Source organism: Dermacentor silvarum, chromosome 4 (assembly GCF_013339745.2).
Source record: "Dermacentor silvarum isolate Dsil-2018 chromosome 4, BIME_Dsil_1.4, whole genome shotgun sequence".
In the NCBI taxonomy this organism is placed as follows: domain Eukaryota; kingdom Metazoa; phylum Arthropoda; class Arachnida; order Ixodida; family Ixodidae; genus Dermacentor; species Dermacentor silvarum.
Genome location: NC_051157.2, coordinates 16,414,665 through 16,436,438, shown reverse-complemented (window position 1 = coordinate 16,436,438; position 21,774 = coordinate 16,414,665). Strand labels below are relative to the sequence as shown.

The 21,774-nt window shown below is 48.5% G+C and overlaps 1 protein-coding gene across 1 annotated transcript in view; it reads right to left on the bottom strand.

Annotated features, from left to right (window-relative positions):
* Positions 1–21,774, bottom strand: part of LOC119449525 (uncharacterized) — a 123,823-nt gene that overhangs the window by 21,719 nt on the left and 80,330 nt on the right. The window contains exon 2 of the mRNA XM_037712712.2: positions 852–1,038. Within this exon, the coding sequence (XP_037568640.1) occupies positions 852–1,038 (187 nt within the window). The remainder of the gene's footprint in view (positions 1–851; positions 1,039–21,774) is intronic.

Here is a 21,774-nt window from a genome sequence, read left to right as displayed (position 1 = left end):
GTGCCCATCGAAACGGCTCGCGGAATCAAAGCATCGCCGGCGATTAACGCTCGAGGAAAGTGTACTCGGGCTCTTCGTAATGAGGACGGATGTCTAAGTGCTATAAATTTAGGTTTTGCGCTAACAGGTTTCTCGAAAAAGCCGCGAACGTCACATCTCGGAAGCACGCATAGCAAGTACGCGAAACCAAGGATTATGTTTCCCCGTTGCGCATTGCCTTTTGAGCGCACTTTTACTTAATCACGTGACTTGTGCATTTTTCAATTTCTTTTTTACCAACTTTCGGTCATGCTTACGCACCTACAATTAGCTCAAGTGTCAGTCTTTTTTTTATTGTTTCCATGCCATTGATTAATATAATTAAGTAATAGTTCTGTAGTTACACGTGTATGCGTCATTTAGTTTAATGTATCGACATGTCACTGGCCAATACTGTTTCTTGCAGCACGACCATCGCGTAGTGGGAGATGAACGCTGCGACGCCGGACGCCCCCAAATATACATAGGGGATACGTTCCAAGTTGGTTCAGCTATAAGCCTTTTCACTTATCCAGGCGTCTGCCAACAACGACGGAAGTTCCGTTACAGCTATTCATGAAAAGTTGACCACCCTTGGAAAATTGGTGCGTCATATTCATTTGAATCTCAAGAGAAAGTATACAGAGCCAACAATAACTGAACATGTGTATTTTGTATTTATGCCGAAATACCCAAGTTTGATTTGTATCTCTGCTGCAACAGAAAAAAAAAAACAGAAACTGTATGATGCCTTTGGTAAGAGCGGGGGCATAACGAGGACCTACGTCTAGTGATGTGCGGCTAGCGATCGAGTCAATGCGGTAGATGTATACCTTGCGAGAGTACAGGCGTGACGCGGGGTTCCCGTATCCTGGCCTCGCGGGCGTCCCTGGCGCTGTACAGGAGCCGCACGGTGTCGGCGTAGCTGCTGCTTCCACCGCTGCGGCCATCACCGGACCGGGACGACGTCGTGCTGCCGGTAGGAGCCGCTGCCACGGGGCCGCTGCGTGTCACTCCGAGCTGGAACCACATCGGGCAACAGAAGGGATCGGTTACTTGTGCCGAAGTATATATGGCCACACGAGCACTTCAGTGTGAAATTAGGCACATTGCGCAGGTTTATTTATTTATTTATTTATTTATTTATTTATTTATTTATTTATTTATTTATTTATTTATTTATTTATTTATTTATTTATTTATTTATTTATTTATTTATTTATTTATTTATTTATTTATTATTTATTTATTTATTTATTTATTTATTTATTTATTTATTTATTTATTTATTTATTTATTTATTTATTTATTTATTTATTGTTTAAGCCCTCACGAATCACTTCAGTTGGACTCAGAAAGTGAACTGTAAAAGCCGCATCACTGTTGTGACACTTTGCCGCAGTACCTGCCTGTGCTCTCAGAAAGCATCCTTTACGTTGCGTTACAGCTGTAAAGCTTGGCCACAGCGCAATCTTGTAAACTGGAAAAGCCTTCTTGCGTGACGATCGAATTGGTTGAGATTGTTAGCATGCCTTTCGATCTTTTGCAGATGTACACATCTGTATTCACGACATGCACGACGATCAAGCTGGCGCATACTCATCTTGTTTCATATAAACCGAGGAGAAATAATTCAAAATGTTTAAGGGGCATGACGTAGGATTGGGCAGATGCGTAAAGATACCACGTTCTTTCTTTCTCTGTATTTCTTGCGCCTCTGTTACAGCCCCCGATGTCAAGGATTGTGGCTAAGCAGCTAGGTATAAGCCAAAATGTAAAAAAGAAAACTCACATAGTCATTGGGACATCGCATATAAACAGCTCAAAAAGTCCCACGCCATCTTCTGGCACCCCGTTGGTCCTAATGAAGAACCCTTAATTGAACGCTAACTCTAAGACCAGGCTAAAGCACGCCTGCACGCTCTGCAGCGAAGGCAGCAACGCAGCGTGTTTTTCAAACTACTACTTTTTTTTTCGCGGCTTACTCGGCGTACAAGAACCGAAATCGCCGACACAAACAAAGCATCTTCAGCAAGCTACGCGAGGGATGCGCTCATTTAGGAAAATCTTAAATGCGCTAGCGGGTACTCTCGGGGCGCTCCTGAAAACGCGCCATTAAGACAGCACTGCTTAACCGCAGGCCGGCTGCAGCTACAGAAGCAGCGTATCCCCGAAACAAGCGATATAGGAGAGAGTCGGGGCGCGCCGCCGAAACCATAAACAGTGGCTCGCATCACGACGCTCGGCGCTTGCGGCGCAGATTAAAATCTGGCGCGAACAGCGCACGTTCCTCGGCGCTATGGTGGGAACTCAGGAGCGGGCGCGTATAACGACCCCCGGAATCTGGCGAGACGGTTCAGGACAAAGGGGGCGAACGGCGGGAGATCACCCCGCCACTGTGATGGCGGCCAAACTTAGAAGCGTGCGGCGGCCATGCGGTGTTTACGGCAAACCATCGAAGCGACTGAGTGCGCCAACAGTACCACCAGCAGCGGCAGCGAAACCCCGGGAGCCGCTTTCTCTTCTCGCCGAAGCCTGCAGGATGTAAACAAATTGTCGGATCCTTATACCACGGTGCGGCAAACCTGGCTGCATTGAGGGCAAGGAGAGGAAGAGGAAAAACAACGTAAAGAGAACAGACACGGCCGCACAACCTCTGGCCGCCTCTTGTGGACCACTGGGAAGAAGAGAAGAGAAGTAGAGAGAAAGGGGGAAGCCATTCTGGCTTTGATTTACGGCGATCAGTGGTCGCTCGTAGACATGAGAACGCTTTCAGGGGGGTCGCCTTATCTAGCTCACGCGAAATTGCAAACAGAGAGCGCGCTAAGGCTGGGGAGAGCAAATGAATTGCGTACGTTCTGTCGCACAGTGTCTACCGTGGAAATAACTTGAAGGTTGACGTGCGTCGGCTCCATCGGTTTATTTGGGATTCACGCTGGATAATGAAGGCGTCAAGCGAAATAACGAAGAAACCAAAGTTGACATTTTGATAGCCGCATATGCATGGCACGCATCTTTCGAGAGACCAGGGAACGACGAGCTTTTCAAGGACAAACTTCAGCAATGACCTTCGGGTATCGAGCCTCCGGTGAGGACATTAAGAAGCTACATCTCGAGATCACGTATGCCGCTTGGTGACATAATAACGAGAACCTATGAGGACAAAGTAATGTTCTCGCAAAGGCGAGTGGCACTGCAGGCAGCCAGAAATTACCCAGAAATCCTCATACCGTACCCCGTTCCTCGTTGTACCGGTTCCGAGAGACTTTCAGTATATGGAGACTGTGAAAATTAATTTTCCTGGTCGAGTCAGTTTGGCGTCTATACAACGGCAATGTGCACACCACATGTTCCGCCATGCAACTGGAAATTTCAACCTCCCAATACTGACCATATTCTGTGGCTGCGAAGATCCGCCCCCTGCGTATAACGAGAAATTACGCGTGAGCACATGCATACCTTATTGAAATACGTAGCTGCTAAAATGGACTCGCAAATTTTTATACTGTAGTTTGAAGATTTCGGAAACTCCATACGCAGTCTGACTGTATACATGGAAAAAGCAAAACGAGTTTTAGAAAGAGATTTCTCTTATTGCTTTTATTTTTCTTATCCATTTCAATATTATTATTTTGTGTTAAGCTTTCTAGTGCATTTATGAGAGCCATGCATCGAACCTTAGCCAACCCACTGGGTGGGTAAGTGCCACGGCCTTAAGGGTCATCCCCATCATCAAGCTTTGTTTTCCTTGTGGCCTCGAGCACCAATCTCTCCTAGTCCAAGGTGTCCAGCGGTTTCATCCGCCTCCGAAACAAGCGGTTGCCTACTGTGACCAGACACAAATAGCAAGAAAACTGTGTTGTGCGTCCAACGTGTTCTCTTCCTGGACCAGTGACCGATCAACCCCAATAAGCCAGATAGAGGAAAAAGCTTTTCGGCGCAGCGACCACGATGAGAAAGTGCGGGTCATAGGGCGCGGACACCACGGGTTGACAAACGGCACGACGTGCACGAGGTATGGGCGGATCGCAGGCAGACAGGAAAGCCTAACAGAGACGTCAAGAAGAGTTGGTGAGTTGTGCGCCGGCCTCCATTATGGTGTGTATGCGTGAGTGTCCGTGCGCGTGTGAGCGAGCTTATTTATCAGCTTCGCTGGGAGAAAGACTCGTAGGTTTAAATATTGGGCTTCCACTACGCCACTGTACGACACCGTCAACGTTTGACGGGAAACGATGGAGGTTCATTTGCTTAGAGATTCACACGATGCTTGCGTGGGAGCTCTAAAAGAGAAATAAACAGAGAGGGAGACAGAAATAGTGATTGAGTGAGTGCATGCGTGAGCGCACCGCGTGTACAGACGGTGCACAATACTACACGTTAGTTATTCCATATGGTGAAGTTCTTCCCACTTCTATGTGGGGAAGCCATATTTCCATGCTCATTATGTTAGCAATGAACTGCAAAAGACAGTATTCGTCAATCAAAACAGCCGAAGCAACTACGCAAGTGACACGATCTCTCGCAAAGATCAGTTGCAGAGAGAAACAGAGAAAAAAACAGAAGGGAGGAAATGCAGGGAGGTTAACCAGACGCACGTCCGGTTTGCTACCGTGCACTGACGAAAGGGAATATAGTGACAAAAAGAGAGAGAGAGAGAGAGCGCAGTTTCACGCACATTTTAAGGTGTGCACCGACTCTACAAACGGTCGCAGAGACCTGTTGACTTGAAGCACTGCAATAACGCTTTCCTCTCTTTCTGTGCCTACGACGGGCGCGGCCGTGGTCCAAGGATCTTCATTTGCGAAAATGGTTTAGCGTCCAGCGGTTTTAATTCTGTCTGCAGAGGTTCACGCTCGACGTCGTAGCTGGGACAATGGCACAAAATGTGTTGAATAGCTTTTGTTGTTCCACAAGTTACGAGTCACACCCATTTCGATGCAGAACGAGTAATCCTTTGTAATTGCCACTCCAAGCCAGAGGCGGCGCAACAATGTCGCCTCAGAGCGGGAAACGTTTTCATGGCACATATATCTTTAGGGAGGGATCAAGTGTATGTAGATGGCATTTCGGAAGGCTAGAAGAAGATCAACATTTGTGCATCATAGCTTTGGCCATGAAATAAAGTTTCCCTGAAGCGCCAGTTCTGGATAGGAACCAAAGAAGCCCCAGAACAACGATCAACCAGAGATCCGGCTTCATACGTAAACGCTGTGCGTTCCGGCCTTTTCACAAACACTGCACCTCGCCGCGCCAGTTAGTAAGCACCCTGAAGCTTCAAACACGACACCATCAAAACAATTCAGCGCATTTCCGTCTGAATGGTCTTTCAGCTTTTCACGCCAATATTTCGTAGTGCAGCAAGCTTCGATTTACATCCGTTCGCTGCAGCGCAAAATCCTGGCAAAGCGCTTAGTTTACGATACGCACGTTTAGTCAAGAAAAAGAAAGAAGAGAGAGAGAGAGAGAGACGAAAGGAAACCACGTACGTGCATGCTTGTTGGTAGCGTTGTTTGTGTACGCCCACTTTTATATTCTCACGGCCAAAATATCGCTCTAGGAGTGAATACCATACACTCGGTGCATTGCTGCAAAGCCATCAACATTTCACGCGACGCCTTTCCAAGAAAACTAACTGTCGTCGTCGCCCACGAGGAACGCGAGTCACGTTAGAAGGAAACGTCGCGACGGCCGCTGCCGCCTTAACGCATCCAACATCTGTACTACCGGGGGTCGACTTAAAGTAACCTCAGCGAGAAAAAAAAAGAGAGAAATAAGCAAGAAAAGCGCAGGAGGAGTTCAGGGGCAAGTTATTGCGCCAGCTCTCACTACCGGTACGTGCAGAGAAGAGGAAGCCGCCCTTTCCAGTCGAGTCAATGGATTTGCATACTCGTTATGCTCGCGCTCGTGCACGCTCCCTCGTCAAGCGAGGCGGCTTCATAAACCGCCGTCTTTACTACGACGCCCGAGGCCTACATGGGGTCGGCGAGAGACGAGTGCCTACTCCTGCGAGACGCTCGACCGGAGAGAACAGCAGCAAAGCGGTAGGGGGATGCTGCAGCGACGACGACGACGACGCCTTCGACTAAAACGGAGCCCGTAAAAGGTGTGCGCGGAACGACAAAGACCATTAAAACCGAGCAAGATCGGAAAAGGCTCGCGCCTGGCTCAGCATCTGCGTGACCTCTTCGCGTCCTTATACATGCCTCGAGAGGCGTCGTCGTCACAGCTGGCGCCAAACAGCACGCGCCACCAGTGCCGACATAAGAAAACCGTGGCCCCCTTTCATGAGATAGGCCTTTTTGTCGCTCGAAGCAGGCAACGCCGCTTCGCTCGGTAATGACTCGCGTATATCTTGATCGTCGTCACGGGTAAGAGGAGTCTCTTCATCCCTTCCTCCCACCACTTGTACTTCTCCCGCTCGTATTGTTGTTGTTCTCCTCTGTTTCCTGCTCAAAAGGAGTAGAAAAACAAAAGATGAGGAGGAGTCCAGAGACAGAGCCGTAAAACGCCAGCAAAGCGACCGGGCTCCGGCGCGGCATCACCAGCCAGCGGAGACCACCCGTCTGTCCGTGCCTGCGCGTGCGAGGCTGTGTAGTGTAGTACGTGCGTGCGTGGGCGTCCCAGAGCCTCTCCCGTTAGACCGCCCTCGCTATTTCCTCTACTTTTTCTTGCATTTCGTCGCTTCGCGAGATAGAGGAGGACGAAGGTCGATGAACCGCCTCCATTCCTTCGAGCCCCTTCCATCTAGAGTTTCCGAAGCTGCTGCCGCCGCCGCTGCTATTTCAACGTCAACGTACAGTCTCGATGAAGATTCCCCGTGAAAAAGAAACTACATCCCGTCCCCGACACTCCCGACAGCACCGCCGCCGCCGCCACTCGTCTGTATACAACAGACCCAAGAAATCCCAGGCAGATTAGATGACGTCAGACGACCTCTTTCACGATCGATCTTCGCGTCTCTCGTAACAAGCAACGCGGGTGTGGGGGGACACCGCCAGCACGCTCGAGATGACGACGTTGACACAACTATCTGTCGATCAAACTCCTCCTTCACTCGACCGCCTTTCTGCGACGCCTGTGTGCGGTATGGTGCCGGGGCTATCAACACGTCAGGCAGCGCGACAGAAACGGGACAACCGCCCTGAATGCAAGTCTCGCTGTCGCATCGCTGAGAGCACGTCGTGAAGAATCACGAGCAACGGGCGTAAATCTCTTCAGAGTGGATATACCTTCTCCAATTCGCGGCCGACATCGCAGAGTCGCGAGGAGCGGTTCGTTGCTGACGGGCTCTTTCGTTTCCTTCTTCGCCCCGCATGAGTCGAAAAGCCTATCGCGCGACGGGGTGCGAGACCACCCGCGACGGTCGCGCCTTGCTACGGTGGTCCGGTGTTTGTTTGTTTTAAATGCTCGCTGACTCAGTCTTTTTCCTCCTCGAGTATACCGCTCTTCGTCCGCTCCGTTTTCCAAGGACTCGAGATCTCGGCAGGCCCCGCCTACGCGTTTTCCTTCATACTCATCCCGCTCCCCTCCTGGCCTCAACGCGTTGAGGCCGGTTATCGCAGCCGTTATGCACGCTTCAAGTAGCATAATTGTTTGCTTAGTGAAGTCACACAGGTAACTCGAAGAGGTCTAGATTTAGGCTGGTTTGGTGGTCCATGCATACAGATAAGTGGAGCGAATGTTCCTCGCTTGTACGAAGGTCAAGACGCTTGTCTATTTAGAACGCGCATGGCGCGTGCTCCGGACTGTGCTGGTTACGTTAGCAATAATACGTGGCACGAAACCGGCTGCTTGTGAACATGCACGGCTACGAGATGCCTTGTTTCCGCTCGACCCTGCTGGTCGGCTCATACTTTGGCAGCTGCTTTTGTCGTCAGGAGTGCGTTCTAGACAAGTGTGTTGACCTCTGTACATACAGAATATTGTTTGTTGCGTCCAAGTTTGCATAAGGCTAATTCACTTGTGTTGCCTAATGCAGGCTGGGTCAGTTATCCTTGCGTAAAATGGTCTTTACTTTCGTTAGCTACGCAACAAGTACACTGCTTCTGGTAATTGGTGATAATATGATCATAGCATTTAATTAGGCTGTTCTGAGAAAACGTAATGGCGAACCATCATTTAGCTCCTAAAGTCAGCACCGCTGCTGTATGCGAAAACTTATCTATATCTCTCTATCTAAATATCAGCTTTTTTGCGTCGATTCATTTCAGTTATTTGTCCGGAGCTTCGATACTAACGAGGTCCGCAGCATGCTGCATAAAACCAACTGCTGGTCGCATCATACCAGAGTCCCGTTACCAGGGACTAATAACACTCTGGTATTGTGCTAGTATTCCAGTCACACATGCCCGCGAACATGTGAACACCTTTGAACTCGTTTGTTTTACCGTAACTGCATGTACCTATGCTTCCATATTTATCCATATTAGCCATATTAGAAAGCCTTCGGTATATTTATCACTCGTAAAACCCTAACCATGTTTTATTTACACGGCGGCTTTGTTAACGGAAAGCATATAAACACTCATAACAAGGCAAGTGGCTCCAGACGATGCTCTTGATATTTTGTATACTTCTGTCTGAAGCAATGATTTCACGCGAAGTGTCAAGACGATAGTGACTGATATATAGGCGACATAGCTACTTTCAGTCAGACACAGTTCACATGAACCTCCGTTATTGATGGTGTACCCTGCTTTCCCTTTTCTCTTTTTTTTTTTTTTTTTTTTTTTTTTTGTTGGTCTGCTGTCAGAGACGCCAGGGCGCGATACCAGCCCGACGCTCCATTTGTACTCACGTCCGGGCTGTCACGTTTCCGCTGCTTTCCCCGTGCCTCAGATGATCGAGGGCTTGAAAAGCGACGCGACTTGCTCAATCCCATGGCTTTGACTAAAGTTCTAACTTGCTGCTGTCACTTCTTTTTTTACCATATCCTATTTGCAGTTTACATACTGAATTTGTTCATTTACGCTTAACAGGCGCGGCGCGACGAAACGTTTGGTTTCAGCTCTGAGAAGTGAAATTTTCCCTCTTTTCTTCGGCCGTCTTATGGCATAATTATTGGATAATGGTTAGTAAACCACTCTTTTTACAATACCTCTGAAATATTTAGAAAAAAATGATAGAAATGTTTACTGTATTTAGAATATAAAGAGCGTTGAATAAATTAGGCGTCCTGTGGGGGTTCGTACGCATTTTCTTTCCTAGGTTCTCCTTACCGCACATATAAGAAACCTGCCTCCCACCAGCGCTCCTGGAACGAGGTGGCTGAGAAAATCAACTTAGCTTTTGACATGCATGTACTGGTCTTGATTAGTTCTCCATTCCATGGATGTCTCTCGAAAATTGAAGCCTGCGAAGTACCAAGCTGCTCTCCAAGTAACGCTTAAATTAGATAACCCCGTTCTGTTCCGCCAGTTATTCTTCTAACGACACAAATGCGATTTAAACATCAGCATTTCGCTAGCAACGCCACCAGCTACAAGTTCGGCAACATTGACGTAGCTACAAGAGCTCAGAATTGAATCTTCTGAGAGTGAAGTATGAACAGGACAAATAGCCCTTGGCCCAACGTATATGTGCCAGGACACATTCACAGTTCCATGCAGCGCTGAATATGCTTCGCGCCTTAGGGTTGCGCTGCTCGAGACACAGGCAAAAGATGCGCTCGCCTTGGGCATTTGAAGATATTTCCTGCAGCCTAAGCGTACCAACACTCCATTCAAAGAACACTGTTTCATCTGCAGAAGCAAGGTCCCTCGTTCTGGAGCACTTGATGAGTAATTACCAAAATCCCCTCCAAGTGTACACAGATGGTTCCGTAAAAGCGGACGCAGACCGCTGCGCAGCTGCGTTTTGTATATCCTCTTTAAGAGCTACATGGTCTGGCTGGCTGGACCGTGTGGTCTCATCGACAGTTGTCAATAGCTGCTGCCTTACGACAGCAACAGACTCTGCCTGTACAAGATGTCGCACTCCTCACGGACACGAAGGCGGGCGTTGCACCTGCTCTGTCACGGTTTGCCGTTAAGCAAGTTCCCACGCAAGACACTGTCATTCGGGAAAGGCCTCGGCAAGAAATGTTTTAATCTAATAAAGTCCCTTCACACATTGACATTGCAGAAAATGACGAAGCTCACGCTCCTGCATACACAGCACTGGCACATCACCCTAAAGTTAAAGTAACAAAAAGCAATCAAGTCGTGAAATGGGGCATCCGTGCTCATTTTGTATCCCTTTAAATTCCGACATGCGCTTTGCGTAACCAGGTCCTTTCGTCGAGAGGAAAGCCTCACTACTGCACCGGATAAGAACATGATCTGCATCTACCCCTGCATGACTATTCAAGCCATGCAGGGGACAGGAGACATCGAAATCTTTCTGTGGTTGTGCCCATGCTACCGCTCTACTTGAGAACTTAGAAAAGAAAGGCCTCCCACGTGCGCGTCTTCAACACCTTCTGTTTCTGGAAAGATCTGCTATAGCCCACTAGGAAGCTTCACCCCTTCTTCTCACATTTATAAGAGAAACTGCACTGTTTGACAGATAGTGAATACCCCATTGTCAAAGACGCTCAGGCGGAGAAATTTCCGACCTCGATCGCCAGGCTGAACCCGCCTGTACCTACAACAGACCACCACCACCATTACCACCATCATTACCACCACCGCCACCACAGTCGTTTTCTAGTGTGCTCTGCGATAAGATCTTCCATCACGACCGGAATGGAGTTACGTTTTGCGAGAGCGGTATAGCGCAACTTTTTTTTTTTTTTTTTGGGTGCTTGCTACACCCATTACCTTATCAATGGTTTACGGAATCATTGCGTATGCTTCACAAAGTTCTAAAGATTCACTTTCTACCAAAATTTCCGGAAATAAAAAAGAAACAAGGGGACAATGCATTTGCTGTTTTGATTGCCAATGTCTTTCTCTAGCGCGTGAGTTGTGTTAGAAACAGATTGCTCATGGCTTTCGAAAGTCAGGACTTTGGGAAGATGTGACCTCATCTTCATTTACGTAGCTCACAGGCGCATGCGCCCTCATAAACTCAATAAAATATTCAAAATTCCGACGCCCTTCATTACTCTTTTCTTTATTTGCTAAATTAAATGTCCCACAAATCTCCTGAGCCTGGTTCTCCCTCGTGCAGGAAGACGCATCCGTGAATATGGATGTGGCACCCCGAACAATTATGCTACAGCATGCCAGGTTTGACTCGTGGGTTCAGAGTGCGCGACCTCATTAAAGGCGCGTTTTTCTTTCCGTCCGCCCTGGTCCTGGCTGCCTCCGCTGCCAGCTGCATACAGGGCTTCGCGTCGCGCATTCGGCCAGCAGATGGAGGGCCTACAGCACCACCTCGCTTTTTTTTTAACTTTTCAGTTTTTTTTCTCCCTTTCCCCATCATGTTGCGCAACTTGCGGCAGGAACCCACGTTTCCGACTCTGCGCCTGCGACGTTTGGCACGTGAATGCGTGAACGAGGGACGCAGAAGCAACCACGCATTTGCGGGTAAGCGACTCGCGACGCCTTCGCCGGGCCTGATCCGAACCATGCAAATCGAGGGTGGCGAGGGTCATTCAGGCTACGCGGCGAAGGAAGGCGGGCAGCGAAGGAAACACTGATGTTATCGACTCTTCAGCAACCGCGCGCAGACCTGCTCGTATCACTGTGGGATGCGTGCGGTTATCGCAGAAGAGGAAACGGGACACGCACCCCCCTGTGTAGCTATACTGACAGCTGAGCTCGTCCTGATATGAATGCGACATTGCCTACCCGCAGGTTTAGCACGTAGGCATCGGAATTCTCGGCCGCATTACTACAGCAACAATACACAGGGTGACTACGCCATGTTGGCTCACCCAGAACAAAACAGCGAATGAAATTCGGAGGATTCAACATTGCCCCGGTAACAAGCGAATACGTGATGCAACACGAACGATGAAGGAGGACACCAACACCGTGATGTCACCTTCTTGTTGTGCGCTGTACCCTGAATCTTCTGTTTATTTTGGGCCGTCGACCCCGGCAAGAAGGCACGTACTTTCGATGTACCGCACCCGACAATTTCAACGGCGCATCATAATTGCAGTGCGTTGAAAGCGCAACACGCACGATAATAATAACTGACGGAGTTTAAGGTCTCAAGGTAACGTCAGAGCGGCAACGCCTTAGTCGTGTCGCTCGGGGATTAAACTTGACCACAAGCGCCTATTGAATGCGCACGTAAGTGCAAGAATGGTTTTGCATCTCCTTCTCGTATGAACGTGGACAAGCAACTGGTAGAAGCCGCGACCCCGTGCTATCCTACCGAACATTATATCCACTCTGGGTTCACTTACAAACTGATGACGAAATGAACAACAGGATAATTCAGTCGGTGTCCCTACGACTTGCAACATCCACAATGAAAGTGAAGGAATTCGTGCCTACATGCAATAATTTTAATGCTGGAGGCTTGCGTTCCAAAACCACGATCTGATTTTCAGGCACGCAGTATTCGAAGAATCCGTATTAGTTTTGGCCCCTTGGAGGTTCCTTATATAACGTGCAGCCAATGTACTGTACACGCGCGTTCTTGCATTGCACCCCCACCGAAGCGCGGCCGCCGAGGCCAGTATTCGATCCCGTGACCTCGTGCTTATAGGCAGCGTGAACGCCGTAGCCACTGAGCTAACCCGGCGGGTGTGCCTACATGCAAGTCAAACGATATGACGCGCTAATTGTGCAATAACTCTGCTAGCATAACTGAGCATGCGAAACGTATTACCATCCAATAATTATCGTCGCTCATGAGGCACGTATGTACACATGCCGAACTTGATTTCGCACTGAATAAAGCGTTGTCTCATGAGCGCTCTGCTAGCGAAAATTCATTATGCATCAAGCTGTATTTTGTAACAACTCTTTTCTTCGATGTCACACCTGTCTTGCCGTGTGGCTCATCCCAACGATAACAGTGGTGCAGCGGCCAGCGCGAACCAGTGACGAAGGGTGACAACAGAGAGACACAAAATATTACAGACTACAGATCCTATGGTCTCCGTTTTTTTTTTTTTTCTTTAATAATGCTCCGCAAGCGGAAGCTTTCCGTGTTGCTAATTCATCAGTTCAGAGGCGATCAATACGGCCCTTTGTTGGTCTTTTTGTTTTCTATCTTCAAATTATCTTTCACGCTCCTCTAACCCACAACAAAGGCGACAGTTGTGTAGCGCGACCAAATCTGACACGCGTACAGCGCCTATAGTCCCCCCCCCCCCCCCTTCCAAACACTATGGGATGAAGGAAAATAAACATAGGGTAAATGAACAGAGTAAACAGAAAACGTGCGTGTGTGTGTGTGAGGGGGGAGGGCGGTTGAAGGAAGGGGGTTGCGTCGATTCACCGCAAGCGCCGGCGACGTTCATTAAGCGCGCGCGTCTGCCAGCCGCCTCTCTCTCCCCCCGGTTCCGAAATAGCGGAGGCACGACGGAAAAAACAGCTGGGCTTCGTGGGGCGCGTCTTCCCTTTCGTCAAAGGCCGGACCCACCCCGGCTGCCAACGGGGCACGCCGAGAAAACACACGGTGCCGCCGAAGAAGTCGACATTGGCCCAGAGGCCCCCAAAAGACCGGCGCCGATCTCACGTTTAGGTTCCCCCGCTTCCTCCCCGTTGCCCCAGCCGCATCTCGCCTTGATCGCGCACGAACGAAGCACGCGTGCGTCAGGACGGCCTTGGATGCGGCTGCGGAGACAGGAGCAGACCGGCCGGCTGTCACGTTTTACACGTGACGCCTCGAAATGAAGCGAATAGAGTGAACGAAACCTCGAGTTGTCATTGAGCGGCTTCTCTAACCGCTTCCTGTAACAGTGTATCGTGAGAAAATCAATGAGTGAATCGATGAACAACGCATCAGTAAGTTGGTCAATTTGTCAACCAACCAGTCAGTCAGTCGATTGATTTATTGTTCGATCCATCGAACAATAAATCCAGTCCAATCAGCCAGCCAGCCAGCCAGCCAGCCAGCCAGTCAGCCAGTCAGCGAGTCAGTGTGAGTCAGTCGGTTGGTCGGTCAGTCAGAAAAAATGGTCAAGGACGCCCCGTATATAAAAAATAGCTAAAGATACTAAACAAGACATCCTCTGCAACTTCAGCAGAAGTGTACTGTCTTATTTAAGTACACCCGAACGGTTCCTGTTTCAAGTCTGAGTTAGCTGTCTTAGGTCACTTGAATGGCACATGCGTCATCGAAGCCCTATAATCCACATGTGCTGCAGAAATGAATCTGCGATAGTCAACACTACAGAACACGATTTAATACACTTAACCACGTAGTAAGGGTGCACTGTAGCAGCAAACAGTCAAAGTCCCTTAAGACAACACGCTATTAGTGGTGTGTGCATCGTTTTCATTGGTTCTCTGACTCGGACATACGTACATGTAACAAATGGCCGAGATACGAGGTCTGTTAGAAAAGTATCCGACCTTTGGCCGAAGAAAAAAAAAATGGCATAACTGGAGCGTTGGAAACCTAATCACCCTCAAAGTAGTCTCCTTCGGACTCCACATACTTCTCCCAGCGGTGCTGCCATTGTTGGAAGCATTCCGAGAAGGCCTCTTTCAGGAATGGAGTTTAGCTCAGCTGTCGTTGCAGCCATAATGTCCTCTCTTGTCTGAAATAGCGCTCCTTTCAATGGCCTCTTGATTTTGGGAAACAGCCAGAAGTCGCAGGGGGCCATATCAGGAGAGTAAGGAGCCTGTTAACTACAGGAGTCTGGTTTTTCGCCCAAAAAGTGTGAATCAAGTGCGACGAATGAGCAGGAGCATTGTCGTGATGGATGCGCCAATTTCCTGTTGACCACAACTCCGGTCTCTTGCGCCGCACAGCATCACGTAGGCGACGGAGGACATCCCTGTAGTACTCTTTGGTGATTGTTTGACCCTCTGGCGCGTACTCGGTGGTGTACCACACCTCGGGAGTCAAAGAAAGCAGTCAGCATCACTTTGACGTTGCTGCGCACTTGGCGGGCCTTCTTTGGTCTTGGTGACGTGGAATGCTTCCACTGTGACGACTGGGATTTGGTTTCCGGGTCGTACCCGCACACCCAGGACTTGTCACCAGTGATTATGGTGTTCATGAAGTCGAGGTCACTATTTGAGGAATCCAGCATGTCCTGTGAGATTTCAACACGAAGTTGCTTTTGCTCCACCGTGAGCAGCTTCGGCACGAATTTTGCCGCAACTCTCTTCATGGCCAAATCTTCGGTCATAATAGAATGTGCAGAAAAAGTGCTGATGCCCACCTCTTCCGCAATTTCTCGGATAGTCGCACGACGGTCCCGCATCACCACAGCGTTCACTTCGGCAATGACCTGGTCATTTCGGCAAGTGCGCTTGTTTCATATCAGGTGTTCACAAAAAACAAAATAAAAATAAAGGTCGGATACTTTTCTAACAGACCTCGTATGTGTCCGGAAACTTGCGGTGACATGCATTAGCCCGTTGCGCTTTACTGTTTCCCTAGAAAACCTTCATTACAAAAAGACTATGCGGAACTTCAATGCCTTTCTTCTACAGCACTAAGAAAGGTATCTCGAAACTGGTTACAGTCATAGCATAACCAAGTAGACATGCCTTGTACGTGACCGGCAACCATTCCGCAATTACCACATGTTCCACCAGTGGCTAATTAAAAAGATAATTAGTGACTTTTATTATTGTTAAGAGTTCAACCGTGGTTACAGTACACTTACTGGTGTCCTTCGGAGCGAACATCGGGCCGCCAAGAAAAAAAAAAGATTTATAGCGACTTCACCATTTCATAATTCTTATCTAATGCCTTCACTGAAACAGCCAGCAGTCTACAAAAAGAAACCACCATTTTCCAGATTCCCAATTTATATGCTGTCAAAAGTGCCGCGAGCGATATCTTATCTTCTCTCTACATTGCTTCATGTCGGAAGCAGTCGACCGAGAGACCGGAATGAGAGAGAGATAGAGAATGAGGAAATGAACCGACCGTGTGATTCTCCGCAGGGCCATTTCCTCCATTGCCCGTCTCTTCGGGTTCTGTCGGGTGTTTGTTCGACGGAGGCATGTCGTTCTCTGTGTATATATACATGTATATATAAAATATATTTCTAGTTTTTGGCTTCCAACCTCCAGTTATGACAGCTTCGTAACGATCGTCTCTCTTGACCCCCCCCCCCCCCCCCCTCGTCCTGTTAGTGCGAGAAACATAATCACCTCGTTCTTCGATGCACCCCTATAAGAAACAGAACCTATGGTTGCGCGAGAAGCCACCTATCGAAAACGAACAAAAGCAAACGACTCCTGATGGTTGAAGTGAAAAATTGGCGGAATAAATGAACACGCATGTTTGATTATATTCCACACACAGAACTCGAACGCTCGATCGAGCATGTTTGGGCAGCGTGAGTGAAAAATAAATTGGACGAGCGTCCAGTTCATTCGTACGAACAGAACTATAATTTCACATTATATGATCGCGAGTCAATGCGTTGTTCAACAAGAAGTCCACAACAAGTTCTATTAATCATATCGGCAGCCGCCGTGTCACCCAGAAGATTACTTAACATGAAATCTAGCACAGCGTGCGATGTCTCAGCCGCGGTACATTGCCTGGCTGATTGTCCTGCGCAGCATGACCGTGCCCGTTCGCTTGCGAAGGGCAGAAGGCTAGAGCGGACTCGCTGTCTTTCGTGTAAATAAATTACGTTTCTTTCTCTCTGCCAATGCTTGTAATTTTCTTCCGCGCAACCAAACAGGAATTTCAAATCATAGCTACATTACACGTGAATGCTGGAACCAATGGTTCTCACTGGGTTACGCTATACTCTGGCCTAAATTGCTTCTAGCATTCCGGTATTACCACATTACGCAACAGCTCGTATAAGGAAGCCAAGAATGTAATAAGTGAAAGAAAATAAGGCACTCTTGCTGGTGCACGAATGTGACACAGAGACGGAATTAAAGAGCGCGCGCGTGCTCGGTTATGTAGCAGGCATGCGGACCCGGAGGAGACGGCGTCCACGATTCTGGTAGAATAGCAATTTCTAATGTGCAAACAAAAGCGAGTCTACGTTTCCTGGTCCTCTCTTCAGGGCGATTCTGTTGTTCCGCCGCTGACATCACAGTGAGAACTGTTGGATGGGTCAAGAGCGCAAGCTGGACACACCGCTTGAGTGCTTCCGCTATGTGGATTGAGAACACGTAGAGTGCAGTGTCAATGACGAGTGCTGAGTCTTATGGAAGCCAGGTGTGAATGAATCTGCAAATATGACGTGCAAGTGGTGGCTTTCATTTGTGGAACGTTTCTTGTAGCACAAAAGAGATGCAAAAGTGGCACAAGCGAAGAAAACACCAGGAGCAGTTGCAAGATTTGCACAGACGCACACGCACACACTGAAAAACTCTACTGATGACGCTGGCTAGTTTTATTTCCGCGTGCGTTTATGTCCTAGTTGAGATTAAGAAATCTAGTTCGTCAGGTCATGCAACCCGCAGAGTAGACAACCGGTGGCAGATTAGAATAACATAATAGTTCCAAGTGAAGAGATACTCACTCGAGGACGGCAGAGGATTACGTGATGTGATGAGATTAGGAAGTTAGGATTACGATGAGATTAGAAAAAATAGGCTGCAATAAGCTGACTCCCTTCTATGCCTGCAGATTCGCTGAGAGAGTCATTTGTCCTGCAATGGGTATGAATTCAGCTTATACATGATGGCAACGCTGAATAAGCTGAAGGTGTCACGTAATGTTTAATTTCATCTATCAGTTTAGCGAGTAATTAAGCGTCAAGTAATGGGACGAACATATTTGATCCAGTGCTGTCGCATATCCTTAAGCAGGTACAAAGAAAAATGCTAGGCGCATCGATCTTTTGGAGACGATTGGCGACGTTAGCGCGATTAGCAATATATATTGTGAAGGAAGTGTAATTGGTGATGATATGTTTTATATTTTATGATATGACTACTATGAAGAGCGGCACATATCCGGTGACGCATGCCTAGTGTCACATTACCAGTGGTATCCGCCGTGGTGGCGTATAGTGGCGTTGGCGTTGCGCTGCTAAGCCCGATGGCGCGGGATCAAATCCTGGCAGCGGCGGCCGAATTTCGATCGGGGTGGCATGCAAGAACGCCCGTTTACCGCGCATTTGGTGCACGATAAAGAACCTCGGGTGGTCAAAATTAATCCGGGGCCATTACTACAGCGTCTACATAATCATATCGTGGTTTGGCACGCCAAGCCCCAGAACCTAATTTAAATAACGAGTGGTACATGTCCAGCGACCCAAGCTGGCGTGAAAGGAAAACGGTTAGATCCGGACGCAGATAGATGCCGCAAAGTTCGTGAGGCATCCTAAGAATGCTAATCGCATTAAAGCGAGTAAAAGCCAGCAGTGGTTTTAAAACAAGAGTAGAACGCTAGATGTTTCTTCCTTTTGCAGAGTAAAACGGTTCTACTCTTCTTCTGGTCGATGTTCACACGGACTAGAAATTGTAGCCTAAACCGAGCAACCTTCATTACAGCCATGCCACAAGAACGATAACTGGCTGTGTATGTTGCAGACTTCAAGATAGCGGCCCATTATAATTCATTTTTATACACACATACGCAGACCGGATGTTGTGAGACATAGCGACTGAACGGTCCGGAGGAGATGATGGTATACAGGTTAAAGAAAGCATCAAGGAAATTTGGCATCCATCCGCCAGCCAGAGAGAGAAGGCGCTGTGGCAGCGCCTATTATTGCAGCGAATAAACATTTACGGGAATAGCTCAATCCACGAACCCTGAAGGACAAGCGATGCCTTTAATATGCGCTTATAATACCGAGTTGGCGTGGTTATTGGTAACTCTCCCAGACCAGGCGCGACGAGAAGACACACGCACGCGGCGCCTCCAAACGATCGCTTAACCTTCGCCTTCCACCGCAAACTACACACGCTCAAGGCGATGGTTGTTGACCTCTCCCGGTCGCTATATACAGGAAGCCTGATGCTAACCAGACGCTGTACGCGCCAGGGCCGCAACCCGCTGATAGATCGCATTACTTGAACTCACGTTCTCCTGCACGGGTCCGATGCGTTCGATAACCCCTTCGTGCGCCCGAGCTGCTGCTTCCTTCCCTGGCGAAGCCCAACAGGCCGCGCGAACCGACCGACCAAAGGCGTCGATTTCATTGCCGCCGCCGGGCACGGAGCTTGCAGCTTCTCCCGCATCCGAAGCGGCGCCAGCACCACAGAGGTTACGGATGTGAGAGGTCGTGCGTGCGGAAAAAGCGAACGCCAAGAACCAGTGGGGGCTGGCGCGAGGCGTCTTAGCCCGCGAGGGCTGGCTTCCCTGATGTATGGGAGATGGAGACCAACCTATGGGCCCGCAGGCCAATATTTCAATCATAAATAAAGGTGTTGCTCGCCGTTACCACCACCTGCTAGTAAAGCTTTACCGACGGTTGAAGAGCTTCGCGAAAATAACAGCAAGTTGCTGTACAACGACCTGCCGAGTTACAAGAGTAAAAAGTTGATCGCAAAAGTCACTCGTTCGTGACGTCACGGTTTATGTTGTGCGGTAACTTACTGTCATTCGCGCGGAAACATTTATCCGATGGCAAATGCTTTATACAAGCTGCCACATGTCGACTTTCTTGATACGCAATAGCGGGGACCAGCAGTGTATCAGAGAACCAATGTACCAAAGAAGCCGCTTCGTTGAAAGCCGCGTTATAAGCATGCTCGTGGGAAACTTTAACAGCGCTGAATATTTATTAGTAGCTCTCCTTTCTCAAAGAAAAGTCAAGACTCCAAGAAGGAGTTACATTATACTTCGTGAACGTATCATCATCATCGTATCACCGAAAGGAAATAGAATATTTTCTCGACAGGCTCGGAGAGAGAGAATTCATAAAGAAAGGCAGAGAGATTAACCAGACTGAACCCGGTTGTCTAACCAGCACTGGGCGAGAGGAAAGTGAGACTAGAAAATGAAATTTCACCGCGCGCGAACACACACGCAATGAAGCGTTCATCGTTCACTTCATCGCAAGCGGTCATATAGGCTGGTGCATCTCAAGAAACGCAGCAGCACTTTTGAATTTAGTACCGACCAATGCACGCACCCACAGGTTGACCGGTTCACCTAGGTGCTGGCGCGTAACGCTTCGGATTGCACTCTGTAAAGCTGCAGGTCGCCCACGTTTGCTGCGAAAGAATTCAGCTTTCCTGCCCTGGCTGACAATCCATATATATTTATCTGCAACCATACTTGCGTGCATTCTGGCTGAAAGGCACACGGTGAACCAGTATGGAAAGGAACACCACATTTGCAAAGTCAGTAAATTTTTCTTATCCCTGCTCTGAAATACATTAAAAAAAATTAAACTGCGTAGTTCAAATCGAGCACTACAGAGCAAATAGTAGTGAGTGAGGTTCTGGCTTACACATCTGGAAAAATCGCTGTTCGAACACAAACTCAGTTTCCTTTGATCTATCGGTGCAGTGCGTGCAGTGGTGCAGTGCCGGAGAGGTATCCGTCTTGACAGATAATGTTGCCAGCTTCAGATTGCCTTCGCTGCTGAATAATTTGTTCTTGCTGACGAAGCATAGGGGGGACTGTTTATCAGCTCTCGTCTGTGCATCTTTCGATAATCGTACATGCGTCCATGAGTGCGTTGCCTTTACGACAGCAATTTTCTTATACCTTCACAAAGCTCCTAGCGCCGTAGGAGGTCCTTGCTTACATCCGTGACCGACTTACATTGGAACAAGCACGGTATTTCGCCGACGCGGTTGCGCCCGTCAACGCGAGAATGCTGGCATTAAGCAGCTCACAATACCTAATGCGGCCGACGTCAATTACCAAAACCAGAACGGCCTAGGTGTGCCATATGAAGAGACTCCATCACGCCTGAAACAACCGGCCCTTTGCTCGCCCCACGCTGCAGTTGCATTTCGAAAGATAATCACATAGTAATTATGCGGTTATAGGCCATCAATGCCTTGCAACTAAATGCACTTCGGTAAACAGCGTCGATCCAACGAGTACGAGGACAAAGAAGCCCAGCTATAGCTGCTCGACGCTGTATACATGCAGATGCTGTCCGTTCCGTCTTTGTCCTCGTCCTCGTTCCCTTTGCGCTGCGCGTAGCACAACGCATTTCCATTCTGGAAACAGCTTGTCAGCCTTAACCGCTTTTCTAACTAAACTTGACCGGGCTCACTTATAAGTCATCCGCACGAACAGGCCAACTCGAAGTTCTTGGCTATGCAAAGTGTACAAGTGCAGATCTCTGCCTATTGTTCACCTCATTCATGCATGAATTTGAGAAGCGGGAGTCAAGTATATGTGTACGGCGTTGGTAGCACACACTAATTTAGGCGGGATTACAGGTGTTCCACCTTTGCAAATCAAATCAATGTCAGGTATTCTGTCGAACGCACTGTCATGAACGACTAAACGCGAAAGAGATAACTGAAAGTTATACACCCAATGCAGGAAGATCTTGTTTTAACACCACCATCCCAACTTAGCAAAGCCGTGCCCCTTTGCGGCCCCCGGAGACAAGAGGATGGCGGCATTTACGCTAGCCCTACATGTGCGTGCATTTCTTAACGTTATCACTTGACCCTATTCTCCAGTATATACCCGACTATTGCCTTTCATGTTGGTTCTGTTTGAGCGAGGCATGGGAATTCAGGATCAGTAATGCTGCACCAAAGGGACCAAGCTACGACGCAGCGTCTCTTG